Raw genomic sequence first — 20,425 nt, forward strand, 5'->3', positions numbered from 1 at the left:
CAGTAAAAAATAAGTTTCAATTAATACATTATATAACCGAAGTTTAAATTTGCATCTAAAACAAAAGTTTCAAGCAGAATTATAGCTTTATTAGTTGACATTATTGTATATCTTTGACATTATTATATATCGTTGACATTATATATCTTCAGTATGTAAGTTAATAAATATCTATTACTTGGTGAGTCTTCCTACAACTTGAGTTTTGCCTTTGCGTGATTGAAACTTCTAAATCCTTTGTATTCCCGACCCTATTTTAGTAATTATGTTTAATAATAACCAACTTGTGTGGGAGTAGTTCCCTTCAACGCAAAGTCTTCGGTCTTCCTGTCTGGCAAATTTTGTTAGAATAATTAATTTTTATCAGAGAACTGACTTACCAACGTTTTAAAATGTGGAAAGAATTGGGTAATTTTAAATGAAGAGTTATCTCCTGCATATTTGTTTCGAAGGTGGGGGGCTCACCGAGTATACTCTTATTTCTTTCCATATTAAAACTAATCCTTACTTGCTTTTGCTTTCTAACAAATACTAGGAACGTTATTACACGCTGTGTCAGCAGTGTTTATCACTGACCTGATTACAGCTGATCTTGGCAAAATACTTGCTTTGAATGTAATAATTATATACCAGTGCATTTTATCATTTCTGCAAACAGCTGATGTCCCAACTATTACAACCAGCGCAATTAAAATCCTAAACATTGGTCGTGAGTGAAACACCGTTGAAAAAAAGCCTGCTGAAGGTTTACTGTATAATTTCAGAAACGGATGTTTTAAAAACAGGAAGACAAAAGTTCTTTATGTGCCTCATTCAAGTGTAATCACGATCGTATATAATGCTTGTGAATAAATGAAACGTGTTTAATGGGGCTAAATTTTCCTTCCTATACCCAGGTCATAACGTAACATATGCTTCTGAGAGAGAGCTGTTTCAATCAAAGTTTGAAATTTATTTCACTTCTGTATTAGCGGAAGTTGAAAATACTTTGTATTCCAGACAATATTTTAGTATTTATTTGCGTGGGCGCCGTCCTCTTCAGCACAAAGAAACATTTTAACTTCCAGAATCTAACAGAATTGTGTTTACAATATTTATAAATGAAATGACCTGCACACGTTTGACGTTTCAAGGCGGCGAGAAGTGTGAGGAGACTGGGGCTATTTTATTCCCGAGTTCTTTCCCTCAATGTTGCTGAGAAGTAATTCTTGCGATTTTTTGTTCACGATTTATAATTGATCTGTTGTCTGGGTTTGTAAAGACATCCTAATGCTTCAAAACATTTTATACTTCGTTGAATCTCAAGTATGTCGGTCGATATAAACAGCCTCTATAAAGATAAACTCTTTACTAAACCTATATCAATCACTTTTCCGACCGTAAAAAATAAAAAAATAAAATTAACACTACTTGGAGTAACATTTCAAGTGAAACATAATATATATACAAACGTTTTTATTAACCCACGCATAAACTTTTTATAAAACCTATATCAAACTCTTTTTCTTACAAAACGATACGAACTCAATATGAGGATTTTATTGTATTTCGAGTGATACAGTAGATGTATACAAACTTTTTTTATCAACCATGATTATGGATAATTGGATATGTCTAAACGTGATATTGCATACCAAACATGATTATGAAATTTGAGGAGCTATGGGGCCTAAGAAAGGAATATAATATCATCTGTATGCAGTCAAAGTGAAGACGAGATGATTCTTTTCGAAATATAATTTTAATAATGCAATAAATTACATTTTAGATCCAATTTGATTGGCAAGCTTTGTATATATCATTAGCATAAAGACAGCTCATCGTTGAAATTCTTTCGCGAAAAAAAGACAATGAAATAGTTTGAATTTGAATCAAAATGGTCGGAGTCTTGCAGAGTGATGAATGGGTGTGTTGATCTTGTGACTGTCTCATGAACAATAAATATAACGTTTGTTTTGAAGAACGCTTCATTTATTTCAAGATGACTGAGATCGTTAGCGGAGTTTTGAAGCTGACGTTTCGATTTTTAGCGAACAAGGCTCGCAGTAAAATCTCAGAACGTTTAAACGATGGCGACGTCACGAACGAAGAATGTCGACGCTTAATCGTGGGAGAAATCGATGATATTAAGAGGAAAGTGGATGGATTGGCGAGAAAGGATTTACTGAGCAGTCTTAGTTTTCTTCAAGAAGGGATCAATGGTCTTTATCAGTTGCTACAAAAATTTAAGGAATCCGAGAATGGATCAGAATCAACCGAACAAGCAACCTCAGCTGGAGCTACGTCTTCTCAGGAAACTGTTTCTGTTTCTCAAATCAACGAAGTTGTGTCTTTAGTAAACGCCTTCAATTCATTGAAAATACATTCCAAAGAACGCTTTAAGTCTGCCAAGAAATCGTTTCAACTCGCTCGTGAAAAAGCCACCGAAGCATTCAGCAACGAAGCTTTGTCCATCGAAGACCGAATTCAAGCGACGCAGGTTCGAATGATGGCCAGAATTTTTGAAAATTCAGAAGATCCTGACGCGGGGGTAAGCGATTGCCTGCACTACCTGGAGGAGCTTCATGGTATCAAAGCTATTCAAGAAATGTTCTCTGTTGCGATTGACGGCGGAATTAAATCTCGGTTTAATAAAACAAAGCGACTAAACAATGCTTCGTCTGTTGACGAAATGAATCTGCGTTTGTTTGATTTTGCCAGAGAGTTCACGAACTTGCGAACAGTGTTTTTTAATTGGCCCATGATTTTGTCTGGGAAGAAAACTCTGCATCCATTAGTGAGAAGTGCTAGCCTTCTTATAAAATACGAAAAGTCTAGCGTAAATGTTACGTTGCTGGATCAAGATTTCCTATTTCCCGATTTTGTTGATGAAACATGCTGTGTTGTAAATAGCAAAAGGGAAATCCTTGCGAGAGTGGAGGATGATTCTATTCAAATTTTGAATCCCTCAGGAGAATCCCGTACAATATTTGATCCTTCCAAACAAGAGGATTTGCCATATTCCGAGGTTGTTGCGATGGATATCGATGCCGAAGATAACCTTTACGTCATCACGGCATTTCGAGAAAGCGATGATCAACCATGGAATTTCGAGTTGTTAATATTTGATGAGCATGGAGACAAAAAACTTGAGTCTCTGTTGCCTTTTCAACACGGCTCGGCACATGATGTGCGCGTTGCAGTAAACAATGACAAAAAGATCGCCGTTGTAGAACCAGGGAAACAAATTCTGCACGTCGGAACTTCATGTAAAACGGATTCGTTTATAGTCGATAATAGTTTTCATCTCAAAGAATTATTTGACAGAGTGCGTGCGATACGGTTTCTAGATAATAATGGAACCAAAATCATTGTCGCATATTGGCATTGTTTTTATATCTACACGGAGAACGGCGAGTTGGAACGCAAAGTTATGATGCCCGAGGAATACGAAGGTCTTGATTCTGTTGCGATAAATTACGTCACAAAACAGATTCTGGTTAAAACTGGCTGGGAAAATATTCATCTCTGTAGTTTCTCAGACACAGGAGAACTAAAAGACAATGTATGTCTCGAGTCCAAGGTGGAATATACTGAATTGGGCAATGCTAAGATTATTTCTAATCCGCATGGTGCAGTTGCTTTGGTTAAGCTATGGCGAGTACTTTTTCTTCAATTTTCGTGACTTCAGAATTGTGGCTATAGACTAGGAACTCTGAACTTATAACCAATCTTAGCTAGTTGTATAGTATACTTCATAACTATCTTCATAACCAAGTTCATATACTTCACAACTATCTTCATAACCAAGTTCATATACTTCATATATATCTTCATAACCAAGTTCATATACTTCATATATATCTTCATAACCAAGTTCATATACTTCATAAATATCTTCATAACCAAGTTCATATACTTCATATATATCTTCATAACCAAGTTCATATACTTCATATATATCTTCATAACCAAGTTCATATACTTCATAAATATCTTCATAACCAAGTTCATATACTTCATATATATCTTCATAACCAAGTTCATATACTTCATAAATATCTTCATAACCAAGTTCATATACTTCATATATATCTTCATAACCAAGTTCATATACTTCATATATATCTTCATAACCAAGTTCATATACTTCATAAATATCTTCATAACCAAGTTCATATACTTCATATATATCTTCATAACCAAGTTCATATACTTCATAAATATCTTCATAACCAAGTTCATATACTTCATAACTATCTTCATAACCAAGTTCATATACTTCATAAATATCTTCATAACCAAGTTCATATACTTCATAACTATCTTCATAACCAAGTTGATAAATATCCCTTACTTATTCATCGCAATTGTCAGTATTTATACGCTGAGCTGCAAGAAGGGGAAATCAGTTTGTTTTTATCGTACTATTTGTAAAGAAAAGATTCAAAATTGCTATATATCATACAAACATTCGCTTGCAAATTTTTCATGAAGTATCTGCCCTTGTCCAGGGTGCAAACTGGTACAAACAAAGAGACATTTCCTCTGAACTGTTGTCTTGTCCTTTATAATAACAAATAGTGCAGTTGTTAACATTAATCGCGAGTGAAACAGCGTTAAAACCTGCTGAAAGTTTGTTGCATAATTTCAGAGACTGATGTTTTAAAAACAGGAAGACAAAAAGTTCTTTTTCTTTATTTTTCTCATTCAAATGTAATCACGATCATATTTGCTTGTGAACAAACGAAACGTTTATACTGTTTAGTATGGCTAAATTTTCCTTCCTATACCCAGGTCACAACGTTCTCTGTTTGACATTCATATTTCTGAGAGCTCCTTCAATCAAAGTTTGAAATTTATTTGAGTTCTGCATTTGCGCGTGAGCGGAAGTTGAAAATACTTTAAATATTTTAGTGTTTATATTTAGTATAATAACCAATTTGCGTGGGTGCCGTCCTCTTCAGCTCAAAGAAATATTTTACAGAATTGTGTTACAATATTTATAAATGAAATGACCTGCACACGTTTGACGTTTCAAGGCGACGAGAAGTGTGGGGAGACTGGGGCTATTTTATTTACGAGTTCTTTCCCTCAATGTTACCGAGAATAGAAGTAATTCTTGCGATTTTTTGTTTACGATTTATAATTGATCTGTTGTGCTTGTCTGGGTTTATAAAGACCTCCTAATGCTTCAAAACATTTCATACTTCGTTGAATCTCAAGTACGTCGGTCATTATAAACAGCCTCTATAAAGATAAACTTTTTATTAAACTTATATCAATCTCTTTTCCGACCGTAGAAAAGAAAGATATAAAATGAACACTATACTCTGATTAACATTTCAAGTGAAACATAAGATATATACAAACGCGGTTTTATCAACCCATGCATAAACTTTTCATTAAACCTATACATCAATTTCTTTTCCTTACATGACCGTAAAAATAAAGATATATAAAGATATAAACTCGAAATGGGGATTTACATTTCGAGTGAAACATAAGATATATACAAACTTTTATCAACCATGCTTATTTAGTATAATAACCAATTTGCGTGGGTGCCGTCCTCTTCAGCTCAAAGAAATATTTTACAGAATTGTGTTTACAATATTTATAAATGAAATGACCTGCACACGTTTGACGTTTCAAGGCGGCGAGAAGTGTGGGGAGACTGGGGCAATTTTTTTCACGAGTTCTTTCCCTCAATGTTGCCGAGAAGTAATTCTTGCGATTTTTTGTTCACGATTTATAATTGATCTGTTGTCTGGGTTTATAAAGACATCCTAAACATTTTATACTTCGTTGAATCTCAAGAATGTCAGCTGGTCAATATAAACAGCTCCTATAAATATAAACTTTTTATTAAACCTATATCAATCTCTTTTCTGTCCATAAAAAAGAAAGATATAAAATTAACACTATTTGGATTTAACATTTCAAGTGAGACATAGTATAAGATATGATTTTTCAACCATTCATAAACTTTTTATTAAACCTATATCGATCTCTTTTCCTTATAAACCATAAAAATAAAGAAAGATATAAAATCAATATGGGGATTTATATTTCGAGTGAAACAGCAGATATATACAAACTTTTTTATCAACCATGATTATGGATAATTGGATATGTCTAAACGTGATATTGCATACCAAACATGATTTTGAAATTTGAGGAGCTATGGGGCCTAAGAAAGGAATATAATATCATCTGTTTGCAGTCAAAGAGAAGACTAGATGCATCATTTCACAATATAATTTTAATAATCCAATGAAATACATTTTAGATTCATTTTAACTTTCAAACTTTGTATGTATCATCAGCATAAAGACAGCTCATCGTTGAAATTCTTTCGCGAAAAAAAAAACAATGAAATAGTTTGAATTTGAATCAAAATGGTCGGAGTCTTGCAGAGCGATGAATGGGTGTGTTGATCTTGTGACTGTCTCATGAACAATAAATAGAACGTTTGCTTTGGAGAACGCTTCATTTATTTCAAGATGACTGAGATCGTTAGCGGAGTTTTGAAGCTGACGTTTCGATTTTTAGCGAACAAGGCTCGCAGTAAAATCTCAGAACGTTTAAACGATGGCGACGTCACGGACGAAGAATGTCGACGCTTGATCGTGAGAGAACTCGATGATATTAAGAGAAAGTTGGATGGATTGGCGAGAAAGGATTTACAGAGCAGTATTTATTTTCTTCAAGAAGGAATCAATGGTCTTTATCAGTTGCTACAGCAGTTTAAGGAATCCGAGAATGGATCAGAATCGACCGAACAAGCAACCTCAGCTGGAGCTACGTCTTCTCAGAAAGTGGTTCCTGTTTCTCAAATCAACGAAGTTGTGTCTTTAATAAACGCCTTTAATTCATTGAAAATACATTCCAAGGAACGCTTTAAGTCCGCCAAGAAATCGTTTGAACTCGCTCGTGAAAAAGCCACCGAAGCATTCAGCAACGAAGCTTTGCCCATCGAAGACCGAATTCAAGCGACGCAGGTTCGAATGATGGCCAGAATTTTTGAAAATTCAGAAGATCCTGACGCGGGGGTAAGCGATTGCCTGCTATACCTGAAGCAGCTTCATGACATCAAAGCTATTCAAGAAATATTTTCTGCTGTGATGGACGGCGGAATTAAATCTCGGTTTAATAAAACGAAGCGACTGAGCAATTCTTCGTCCGTTCATCAAATGAATCTGCTTTTGTGTGATTTTGCCAGACGATTTACGAACTTGCGAACAGTGTTTTTTGATTGGTCGGGGATTTTGCTTGGAAAGAAAACTTACCATCCATTAGTCATCAATGGTCGCCTTATTCAAAAATACGAAGAGTCTGGTGTGAATATTACGTCGCCGTATCAAGATTTCACATTTCCCAGTGGTGTTGATGAATCTTGCTGTGTTGTAAATAGCAAAAGAGAAATTGTTGCGAGAGTGGAGGATGATTCTATTCAAATTTTGAATCCCTCAGGAGAATCCCGTACAATATTTGATCCTTCCAAACAAGAGGATTTGCCATATTGCGAGGTTGTTGCGATGGATATCGATGCCGAAGATAACCTTTACGTCATCACGGCATTTGCAGAAGACGATGATCAAGTATGGAATTTTGAATTGTTAATATTTGATGAACATGGAGAGAAAAAACTCGAGTCTTTGTTGCCTTTTCAACTTGAGTCAGGATGTGATATGCCCATATCAGTAAACAATGACAAAAAGATCGCCGTTGTAGATCCAGGGAAACAAATTCTGCACGTCGGAACTTCATGTAATACGGATTCGTTTAAAGTCGATAATAAATTTCATCTAGAAGAATTATTTGACAGAGTGCGTGCGATAAGGTTTCTAGATAATAATGGAACAAAAATTATTGTCGCAGATTGGCATTGTTTTGATATCTACACGGAGAACGGCGAGTTGGAACGCAAAGTTATGATGCCGGAGGGATATGGAGATATCAATTCTGTTGCAATAAATTGCATCACTAAACGGATTCTGGTTAAAACTGGCTGGAAAGGTATTCACATTTGTATTTTCTCAGAAACAGGAGAATTAAAGGACAATGTATGTCTGGAGTCTAAGACGGAATATCGTGAGTTCTACGATGCTAAGATTATTTCTAATCCACATGGTGCAGTTGCTTTGGTTACTTTCGAGCGAGTTATTTTTCTTCAACTGTAGAAGACTTACATATGGGAACGCAATTATATAAAATGCACTTTATATATCTTTATAAATTAAACTACAATGCACGGTAATAAACTTGAGTTAGTCACGTAAAAGTAATAATAAATTCCCGGAACTGTCTGTGTTTGACTGTCGTGCCCTGGGAGTTGACAGTTTATTTAGTACAAGTCATTCAATAAGGTTGCACTTTATGTTAGGGGCATTTTAATCTATTTTTGATGGAGTTTTTCATTGTCAGCTGAACATTTGAAAATTGCTCATTTTATAACATTTTATATTCGATGTTTTTTGACTTTTTTCTCGTATAGATTTGCATGCAGTGAATAAGTTTCAATTGATACATTATATAACAGAAGTTTAAATTCATATCTAAAGCAAAAGTTTCAGCAGAATTGTAGCTTTAGATTAGTTAACTATACTGTAAACAAATGACCAATTTTAGTTGTGTATAATATAGTTAGTTGACATTATTTTTATGTATCGTTGACATTATTATATATCTTCGCACGTAAGTTAATAAACGTCTATTACATGTAGGGTGTACCCATAACTTGAGTTTTGCCTTTGCGTGATCGAAACTTTTGAATCCTTTGTATTCCCGACCCTATTTTAGTAATTATGTTTAATAATAACCAACTTGTGCATGTGGGAGTAGTTTTCTTAGACACAAAGACTTCCTGTCTGGCAAATTTTATCAGAATAATTACTCCGCCTGCGTATGCGCAGCGGAGTCTTAAAATGCCATGGTCTTTTTTCCTTTTCGTCGTAGTCGTCGTCGTAGTTTTGGGCGACAGAAGTTGGCATTTCTACAGGTAACCCAAAACATTTTGACCGAGAAGCCCTGGGTTACACGGATGAATACGGATGAATTATGTACATCAATATGTACATCAGTTGGCATTTAGGGAGGTTTGGGGTTGATTTTGTGCAATGTTTATTTTTCTTCGTGGCCTTGTGCCTCGTGTTTGAATCGAGGTTCTTCCCTTGTGAAAAATTGAAAAATATGAATGTCGAATTGAAAGAGCTTTCAGAACCATGTTCAACAACTACAAGGGTAAGTTATTAAGATTTAGTTTGTATTCATATGCTGTGGCGGTAATTGCATATTAGTATACCCACGATTTTCTGTTTTATAGTTGATTTAGGTGTAGTGATTCACGTTGACGTAGTGTTTTTATAATACAAACTAGGTATATACAAAGTACTGTTTGCTCTCAGAAATTATACATACTACAAGTTTAGCGACCCTGCATGTTTAAGAATTCGATATTTCTATTTACTAGAGTCTATTTTAAAGCCTGTTTTATAAAATGCCTAAATTCGGCAATGAATTTTTATGTGAAACATGCTTCTTTCAGTTCTTTGCAATTGGTTTCACAGAATCAAAAATGGCCAAGTTGTGTCGTATTTCAGATTACACCAAGATATTCTTTTATCACAAATATAAATGTATAAATTATTACAAAGCCTGGTCGAATTGTAATCAGGACCCAACATTTTGACAGTCCAGTCTACTGTCTTCATCAGGGGTGATCTAAAGCTGCATGGAATCGAAGCTTCTTAAATAACCAAGGGATGATGTCACCTGCCAATGAGACGCATATATTCCTTTGGCAAATAGCCACCGTCATCCTTATTCAGAGCATGATTACTCATCTTTATATTCCACGCTTCTAGGCAAAGTCTTTGACCATATCGATTGTTAGTGGTAATTACTTTAGAGTTTTCCCTTGGAAGAGCACCTGTGTGACACCAAACACAAGATTGCATGGGAAAACTCCACTAACAATCACAAGTAATTACCACTAACAATCGATACATGGTCGAAGACTTTGCCTAAAAGCGTGGCATATAAATATGAGTAATCATGCTCTGAATAGGGACGACATTGCCCATTTGCCAGAGGAATATATGAATCTTATTGGCAGGTGACATCATCCCTTGGGTATGATTCAGATCACCCCTGATGAAGACAGTAGACTTGACTGTCGAAACGTTAGGTCCTGATTACAATTTGACCAGGCTTTGTGATCATTTATATAAACAGAGTAGCGAGCCATAACAGGGTTAAAAGGGGTATTAAAACTGTTCCTATTACAGGATTGATTTGCCAAACTTATAAAACCCTATTTTTGTTCTAATTTCCAGGTTTTGGTGCTCATTTGCAGGAAGTTGCAAAAAAAAATATGTCCCTGAGTGTGAATTCCATGAATGCACATTTGAATACCAAGTCACATTTGTATACCAAGTCACATTTGAATACCAATTTAAGTCACATTTGAATGCCAACTTAACTTTGAATGCCAACTTACCTTTGAATGCCAACAATGAAGTTACAATGAATAAAGTTATTAATTAATGAAGTTACATCTGTAACCAAAGTTAAGCAACTGAATGAAGTTACATCATTAAATAAAGTTACATCAATGAATAAAGATGCATCAATCAATGAATAATTTTATATTAATGAATACAAAATGTATAACAAAAAATCCCAAAAGTATGACAGACAACAGTATGACATCCAACACTACAAAAAGTAAAATCACCTCATTTTGTGACCTTTTGTCACCTTCTGTAGTTTCCTCACCTGCAGGCGGAGTAACGCCTTGAGCAGGCGTCTTGTTTTATCAAAAAACTGACTTGGCAACGTTTTAAAGTGTGGGAAGAATTGGGTAATTTAAAATGAAAAGTTCTCTCCTGCATATTTGTTTCGAAGGTGTGGGGTTCACCGAGTATACTCTTATTTCTTTCCATATTAAAACTAATCCTTACTTGCTTTTGCTTATTAACAAACACTAGGAACGTTATTACACGCTGTGTCAGCAGTGTTTATCATTGACCTGATTACAGCTGATCTTGGCAAAATACTTGCTTTGAATGTAATAATTATAAACCAGTGCATTTTATCATTTCTGCAAACAGATGTCCCAACTATTACAACCAGCGCAATTAAAATCCTAAACATTGGTCGTGAGTGAAACAACGTTAAAAAAAGCCTGCTGAAGGTTTACTGTATAATTACTCGGGCTACCTGTGGTAGCCGAGTCTAGGTTTCGCGATTATTATTATTATTTTTTTTTTCGTGTCGCAGGCTTAGTCTTCCGCGCGGACAGTCGCGTATTTACAGGCAATACAGTGTATCAATATAGCTCAGTTTCAGTGCAGTGTATTTATTGAGCCGGAGTTAACGCCTGCCGGGCGTCTTGTTTCAGAAACGGATGTTTTAAAAATAGGAAGACAAAAGTTCTTTATGTGCCTCATTCAAGTGTAATCACGATCGTATGTAATGCTTGTGAATAAATGAAACGTGTTTAATAGGGCTAAATTTTCCTTCCTATACCCAGGTCATAACGTAACATACTTCTGAGAGAGAGCTGCTTCAATCAAAGTTTGCAATTTATTTCACTTCTGTATTAGCGTGAGCGGAAGTTGAAAATACTTTGTATTTCAGACAATATTTTAGTATTTATTTGCGTGGGCGCTGTCCTCTTCAGCACAAAGAAACATTTCAACTTCCAAAATTTAACAGAATTGTGTTTACAATATTTATAAATGAAATGACCTGCTCACGTTTGACGTTTCAAGGCGGCGAGAAGTGTGGGGAGACTGGGGCTATTTTATCCACAAGTTCTTTCCCTCAATGTTACCGAGAAGTGATTCTTGCGATTTTTTGTTCACGATTTATAATTGATCTGTTGTGCTTGTCTGGGTTTATAAAGACATCCTAATGCTTCAAAACATTTCATACTTCTTTGAATCTCAAGTATGTCGGTCAATATAAACAGCCTCTATAAAGATAAACTTTTTATTAACCTACATCATTCTCTATTCCGACCGCAAAAAAGAAAGATATAAAATGAACACTATTTGGATTAACATTTCAAGTGAAACATAAGATATATACAAACGTTTTTATATATCAACCCATGCATAAACTTTTTATTAAACCTATATCAATCTCTTTCCCTTACAAAACCGTAAAAATAAAGATATATAAAGACATAAAGTCAATATGGGGATATACGAGTGAAACAGTAGATCTTTACAAACTTTTTTATCAACCATGATTATGGATAATTGGATATGTCTAAACGTGATATTGCATACCAAACATGATTATATGAGCTATGGGGCCGAAGAAGGGAAAACAATATCATCTGTTTGCAGTCAAAGAGAAGACTAGATGCATCATTTCGAAATATGATTTTAATAATGCAATGAAATACATTTTAGATTCATTTTAATTTGCAAACTTTGTATATATCATCAGCATAAAGACAGTTCATCGTTGAAATTCTTTCGCGAAAAAAACACAATGAAAAAGTTTGAATTTGAATAAAAATAGTCGTCTTGCAGAGCGGCGGATGGGTGTGTTGATCTTGTGACTGTCTCATGAACAATAAATATAACGTTTGTTTTGGACAACGCTTCATTTATTTCAAGATGACTGAGATCGTTAGCGGAGTTTTGAAGCTGACGTTTGGATTTTTAGTGAACAAGGCTCGCAGTAAAATTTCAGAACGTTTAAACGATGGCGACGTCACGGACGAAGAATGTCGACGCTTGATCGTGAGAGAACTCGATGATATTAAGAGGAAGTTGGATGGATTGGCGAGAAAGGATTTACTGAGCAGCCTTCTTTTTCTTCAAGAAGGGATCAATGGTCTTTATCAGTCGCTAAAACAGTTTAAGGCATTCGAGAATGGATCAGAATCGACCGAACAAGCAACCTCAGTTGGAGCTACGTCTTCTGAAGGAACTGTTGCTGTTTCTCAAATCAACGAAGTTGTGTCTTTAATAAACGCCTTTATTTCATTGAAAATACATTCCAAGGAACGATTCAAGTCTGCCAAGAAATCGTTTAAAGTCGCTCGTGAAAAAGCCACCGAAGCATTCAGTAACGAAGGTTTGTCCATCGAGGACCGAATTCAAGCGTCGCAGGTTCGAATGATGGCCAGAATTTTAGAAAAAGCAGAAGATCCTGACGCGGGGGTAAGCGATTGCCTACAATACCTGAAGCAGCTTCATGATATCAAAGCTATTCAAGAAATATTTTCTGCTGTGATGGACGGCGGAATTAAATCTCGTTTTAATAAAACGAAGCGACTGAACAATTCTTCGTCCGTTCATCAAATGAATCTGCTTTTGTATGATTTTGCCAGACGATTTACGAACTTGCGAACAGTGTTTTTTGATTGGCCGGGGATTTTGCTTGGAAAGAAAACTTACCATCCATTAGTCATTAATGATCGCCTTATTCAAAAATACGAAGAGTCTGGTGTGAATATTACTTGGCCGTATCAAGATTTCACATTTCCCAGTCTTGTTTATAAATCTCGTTGTGTTGTAAATAGCAAAAAAGAAATTGTTGCGAAAATGTTCAATCAATCTGTTCAAATTTTTGAACCCTCAGGAGAATCCCGTACAATATTAGATTCTTCCAAACAAGAGGATTTGCCACGTTGCCAGGTTGTTGCGATGGATATCGATGCCGAAGATAACCTTTACGTCATCACGAGATTTGCAGAAGACGACGATCAATTATTGAATTTCGAGTTGTTGATATTTGATGAGTATGGAGTCAAAAATCTCGAGTCTCCGTTGCCTTTTCAACTCGACTGTTTACGTGATGTGCGCGTTGCAGTAAACAATGACAAAAAGATCGCCGTTGTAGATCCAGGGAAACAAATTCTGCACATCGGAACTTCATGTAATACGGATTCGTTTAAAGTCAATAATAGTTTTCACCTAGAAGATTTAATCGACAGCGTGCGTGCGATGCGATTTCTAGATAATAACGGAACAAAGGTTATTGTCGCAGATTATGATTGTTTTCATATCTACACGGAGAACGGCGAGTTTGAACGCACAATTATGATGCCGGAGGGTTATAAAGATATCAATTCTGTCGCAATAAATTTCGTCACTCAACAGATTCTGGTTAAAACTGGCTCGAAAGGTATTCATATTTGTATTTTCTCAGAAACAGGAGAACTAAAGGACCATGTATGTCCGGAATCTCAGACGGAATATCCTGAGTTGTACGATGCTGAGATTATTTCTAATCCACATGGTGCAGTTGCTTTGGTTACTTCCGAGCGAGTAATTTTTCTTCAACTGTAGAAGACTTACATTTGTGAACGCAATTACATAAAATGCCCTTTATATATCTTTATAAATTAAAGCACATACATGCACGGTAATAAAAACTTCTCATTGTCAGCAGAATATTTGAAAATTGCCTTTTTTATAAAAATTTTATATTGGATGTTTTTCTCATATAGATATGCAATAAATGAGTTTCAATTAATACATTTTATAACAAAAGTTTCAAACAGAATTGTATAGCTTCAGATTAATGAATCTGAACTAATGACCAATCTTAGATGTATAATATAGTTTTGACTTTATTACATATCTTCAGCACGTAAGTTAATAAATATTTATTACTTGTTCATCGCAATTGTTTTAATGTCCGGGGGGTAGGGAGGAGGGAAATCAGTTTTTATTTTTGCCGGTAAATAAAGGATTCACAACGGATGAAACTCTTATATGAACACTGGCTTGCAAACTCTTCATCAACTATTTTCCCTTGTCCAGGGCGAAAGCTATCCATACACGTGATCGTCACGTGTAGCAGTCATGTGTCATGGTGGAACATCAGTTGTAAAATGTTCAGCTGTTGGGTAAAAAATCTGTAAGATGGTAAAGACGCTAAACCTTACCTCTTGCTTAGTCAGGCCTGTGAAAAAATAGGTCCAGGAAGGGATTATCTCCGGTCGGATACTGTACCGGATATGCTTCAAAAAGTATGCTTGGCGGATGTTGCAGGGTGTTTTCTCCGGGTACTCCAGTTTTTCTCCCCCACACGAGAATTATACAGGGTGTATCAAAAAAAAGGTAATCCAACTTTGGTGCGCTATTGTACGTAAACTACTCATTCTATTAACGAATTTTTTTCACATTCCGAAAGGTTATGCTTTTAACTATCGAATGACATGTTTTTGATACCAAATGGTGAAAAAATGAGCAAATAGGAGGCTGATAAAAAGTGTTAATCGAAATCGCATATTTTCACCTCTGAGAGTTGGGACTGAAACCATTGAAAATTAACTCTCTTTGGGACTTAATTGAAGAATTTTGCTTTTGAATAAACTACCCGCATATGCATATTAAGTAGGAATAAGGAGAACATTCCAAGCAATGCGGCATAAAACCGGTGCAAGCTGTGACATGTTCATGATTAATTGTTTTTTTCTTTTGTTATGCACTGCTTTAATTAGGCTCAAAGGTGAAAATATGCGATTGCGACTAACATTTTTTATCAGCCTCGTATGTGCTCACTTTTTCACCATTTGGTATTAAAAACATGTCACCCGATAGTTAAAAGCCTGATCTTTCTGAATATGAAAAAAATTCGCTCATACACTGAGTAGTTCACGTACAATAGCTTGTTGAAGTTGGATTACCTTTTTTTTGATACACCCTGTATTCAATCACTAAACGTTTCCCAGTCATACCACTAGGAATATTTATCAATTTATATCAGCATTTTATTAACATTCTTGATCTTTTGCAAACCTTGAAACGATGTGTAGATCTATACAATAAATAAACTAGTGCCGTACTAAACCTTAATCGTTTGAGAAACGGATGTTAATAAAAAGTTCTTTATTGGCCTCGTTCAAGTGTATAAATCGTGATCGTAACCTTGTGTCATATTTTTTTGTGAATGAAGGAAACATGTTTCATGGGGCGAGAGAGTTTGTTTCGTTTAGTTGAATCGAAGACTGCAATGTAATCGAGTTTAGCATTTGCGTGGTCGGAAGTTGAAAATTCTTTGAATTCTGACACTATTTATATCTAATAATAACCCATTTGCGTGGGTGAAATTCTCTTCAACACAAGAGATTCTTTACATGCTGTGCGACCAGTGTTTATCATTGACATGATTCCAGTTGAGCCTCTGCAAAATAATTTCCCTGAAGTAAATAGTTTATTTTAGGACTTTTGGCGAATGAATAAGTACCTCAGCTGTTAAATGCATTGTTCTATGTTTAAAAGCAAAGGCGTCAGGTTCGATTACCGTGATACACCTATATACAGAGTCATTTTAATGGCGAACCTTTTATCATCAGGGTATAGCGATGGTTTGTCGTTAGAATTTTTGTTTCGCAAGTATATAGGACAATAAAAGTGTAGTTAAATATGATTTTAAGTAATGTGTTGTTATCGTGACTCTCTCAAGTTATTATCGCTAAAATTATTCCCAATGCAGCTAATGACCTTTCGCATTATAGACTACTTTCTGACCTTGGCTAAGAAGTGCAGATAGATCACCAACAGCAGTAAAAACCTCACTAAAATAGTCCGTTTTATTTTACTGCTTACTGTCCACCGTGGAAATTATTGTCAAATATGAATGCAGATGACCCCGGACTTAAGCCCCACACCACACTCAATTTATTTATTTTTTTTTGTCTTGGTCTTGGAATACGATTTCTCATTAGTACTAGGGAAATTTACAATAATCGATAATGCATTAAAACCAGACTCAATATTTGACCATAAGACCCGTTTTAAACGCGCGAGATTAACGGAAGTGCGCAGTAATTTCGAGGCTTTGAAATGTCTGCATGCATGTATGAAACCAAACGGCCACTCCTCTTCCCCAACTTCCGGCAAAATATACACCCGAATATACAATTTAATTAGTTATTATGAGAGGATGCGGGAGGCATAACTCTTTACCGTACTGAGATGTATTGTTAGCTATTAACTGAAATGTCCTAGTGTGTGCTAATACAAAAATTATGTGATCTTTATACAGCAACCAAAACTTCGTTATTTCGAGTAATATCAAACACATTGTGATATGTCGTCGCTTGGAAAAACCACGAATTGAATATTAACACTTATCAAACAAATCCTGAATAACAATAGTCAATACCATCTTGAAATTATCAGGTAGTCAATATTATCACACAGAATATTATTAACTGAGGGTTAGCATTCAATTGGAAATCATATTATGAGTGGAAAATTTTGCGTCAACAATCATCGTGGATTTCAAAATATATAATTTAATAGCGAGGCACTTATATACTCGTTAGATTCATTTTAATTAGCCAACTTTGTGTACCATCAGCATTAAGGCGCCTCTTCGTTGGAATTCTTTCGAGTATAAGACAATGAAATATTCGGTTTGAATTTGAATGAAAATATATGGATTCCATTGAGGTCTTGCAGAGCGACGAAGCGGTGTGTTGACTTGTTGGTTGATCCTGTGGTTGATCTTGTGAATGTCTCGAGAACGAGAACCGGATATTTCTGTCATGTGTTGATCTTGTGACCATCTCAAGTTGCAAGTATTTATAGTGTTGGTTGTGGAGAACGCCTCGCAAATTTAAAGATGACTGAGATCGTTAGCGGAGTTTTGAAGCTGACATTTGAATTTTTAGTGAACAAGGGTCGCAGTAAAGTTTCAGAACGTCTAAAGGTTAGTCACGTCACGGACGAAGACTTTATCTTGAGAGAACTCGATTATATTAAAACAAAGTTGGATGGATTGGCGAGAAAGGATTTACTGAGCAGTCTTCTTTTTCTTCAAGAAGGGATCAATGGTCTTTATCAGACGCTAAAACAGTTTAAGGCATTCGAACAAGCAACCTCAGCTGGAGCTACGTCTTCTGACTCTTCTGAGGAAACTGTTGCTGTTTCTCAAATCAACGAAGCTGTGTCTTTAATAAACGCCTTTAATTTATTGAAAATATATTCCAAGGGACTCTTTAAGTATGCCAAGAAATCGTTCAAACTCGCTCGTGAAAAAGCCACCGAAGCATTCTGCAACGAGGCTTTGTCCATCGAAGACCGAATTCAAGCGACGCAGGTTCGAATGATGGCCAGAATTTTAGAAAAATCAGAAGATCCTGACGGAGGGGTTAGCGATTGCCTGCAATACCTGAAGCAGCTTCATAATGTCAAAGCTATTCAAGAAATATTTTCTGTTGTGATTGACGGCGGAATTAAATCTCCATTTAATAAAACGAAGCGACTTGACATTGCTTGGTCTGTTCAACAAACGAATCTGATTTTGTTCGAGTTTGCCAGAAGGTTTTCTAACTTGCGAACAGTGTTTTTTGATTGGCCTGAGATTCTTCTTGGAAAGAAAACTTACAATCCATTAGTCACTGATTATCGCCGTTTTGAAAAATACGAAGAGAAACAGCAAATTACGTCGGCGTATCCAGATTTTACATTTCCCAATCGTGTTCATAAAACTTCCTGTGTTGTAAACAGCAAAAGAGAAATTGTTGCGAGAACATGGAATAATTCTTTTAAAATTTTGAAACCCTCAGGAGAATCCCGTACAATATTTGATGTCTCCGAACAAGAGGATATGCCAGGTTGCAGGGTTGTTGCGATGGATATCGATGTCGAAGATAACCTTTACGTCATCACGGCATTTCGAGAAAGCGATGATCAGCTTTGGAGCTTCAAGTTGTTAATATTTGATGAGCATGGAGACAAAAAACTTGAGTCTCTGTTGCCTTTTCAACACCGCTCTGTACATCATGTGCGCGTTGCAGTAAACAATGACAAAAAGATCGCCGTTGTAGATCCAGGGAAACAAATTCTGCACGTCGGAACTTCATGTAAGACTGATTCGTTTAAAGTTGATAATAGTTTTCATCTCAAAGAATCATTTGACAGAGTGCGTGCGATACGGTTTTTAGATAATAATGGAACAAAAATTATTGTCGCAGATTTTTTTAGTTTTAATATCTACAAGGCCGAGAACGGCGAGTTGGAACGCAAAGTTATGATACCCGAGGAATATGGAGATCTTACTTGTGTTGCGATAAATTACATCACAAAACGGATTCTGGTTGAAACTTACCGCCAGGGAAGCACTCATCTTTGTAGTTTCTCAGAAACAGGAGAACTAAGAGACCACGTATGTCTGATGTCTAAGCCGGGATATGGTGAATTGTACGATGCTATGGTTATTTCTAATCGACATGGTGCAGTTGCTTTGGTTACTGTCGAACGAGTAACGTTTCTTCAACTGTAAGAGTGTTGGATTCGTGAAGGCAAATATATAAAATGCACTATGATCATAAATTATGAACGACAATGCCTGGTAATAAAACTTGTGTGACTGTCGTGTCAATTGACTGTTTATTTAGTATTTAGGTCATTAAGGAAGCATTTTACGCTATTTTTTAGTTTTTTATTGTCAGCGAAAAAATTCGAAAATTCCTTATTTTATAACTTTTTATGTTGGAAGTTTTTCTCATAGATATGCAGTAAATAAGTTTCAAATATACATTATATAACAAAAGTTTCAATTTGTATCTAAGTTTCAAGCAAAATTGTAGCTCTAGATTAGTTACGCTGAACAAGTGACCAATCTTAGTTGTGTAATATAGTTTTGAATTTTGACTTATTATCTTCAGCATGTAAGTTAATAAATATCTATTACTTGTAGGGTGTACCTATAACTTGAGTTTTGCCTTTGCGTGATCGAAATTTCTAAATCCTTTGTATTCTCGACCCTATTTTAGTAATTATGTTTAATAATAACCAACTTGTGTTGGAGTAGTTCCCTTCAACGCAAAGGCTTCCTGTCTGGCAAATTTTATCAGAATAATTTTATCAAAAAATTGACTTGCCAACGTTTTAAAGTGTGGGAAGAAATGGGTAATTTTAAATGAAGAGTTCTCTCCTGTATATTTGTTTCAAAGGTGGGAGTTCACCGAGTATATACTCTTATTTCTTTCCATGTTAAAACTAATCCTTACTTGCTTTTGCTTTCTAACAAATACTAGGAACGTTATTACACGCTGTGTCAGCAGTGATTATCACTGACCTGATTACAGCTGATCTTGGCAAAATACTTGCTTTGAATGTAATAATTATAAACCAGTGCATTTTATCATTTCTGCAAACAGCTGATGTCCCAACTGTTACAACCAGTGCAATTAAAATCCTAAACATTGGTCGTGAGTGAAACACCGTTGAAAACAAACCTGCTGAAGGTTTCCTGTATAATTTCAGAAACGTATGTTTTAAAAACAGGAAGACAAAAGTTCTTTATGTGCCTCATTCAAGTGTAATGACGATCGTATATAATGCTTGTGAATAAATGAAACGTATTTAATGGGGCTTATTTTTCCTTCCTATACCCAGGTCATAACTTAACAATCTCCTGAGAGCTGCTTCAATCAAAGTTGGAAATTTATTTCACT

At 35.5% G+C, this 20,425-nt stretch overlaps 2 protein-coding genes across 2 annotated transcripts in view; both read left to right on the forward strand.

Moving 5' to 3' along the window:
- LOC114529003 (exocyst complex component 7-like) overlaps window positions 1–20,425 on the forward strand; it is a 42,551-nt gene that overhangs the window by 5,615 nt on the left and 16,511 nt on the right. The gene's annotated exons all lie outside the window — the stretch shown is intronic.
- On the forward strand, window positions 1,892–3,797 carry LOC114529004. Its single transcript, XM_028550724.1, has one exon. The coding sequence runs from the start codon at window positions 1,931–1,933 to the stop codon at window positions 3,662–3,664; it is 1,734 nt and encodes a 577-aa protein (XP_028406525.1). The 5' UTR covers window positions 1,892–1,930; the 3' UTR covers window positions 3,665–3,797.

This window comes from Dendronephthya gigantea, unplaced genomic scaffold (genome assembly GCF_004324835.1).
Source record: "Dendronephthya gigantea isolate DGI-Jeju-01 unplaced genomic scaffold, DenGig_1.0 000053F, whole genome shotgun sequence".
In the NCBI taxonomy this organism is placed as follows: Eukaryota; Metazoa; Cnidaria; class Anthozoa; order Malacalcyonacea; family Nephtheidae; genus Dendronephthya; species Dendronephthya gigantea.

Coding starts and splice junctions, on each gene's coding strand:
- LOC114529004 (XM_028550724.1), top strand. CDS start 1,931: ATGAACAATAAATATAACGTTTGTTTTGAAGAACGCTTCATTTATTTC.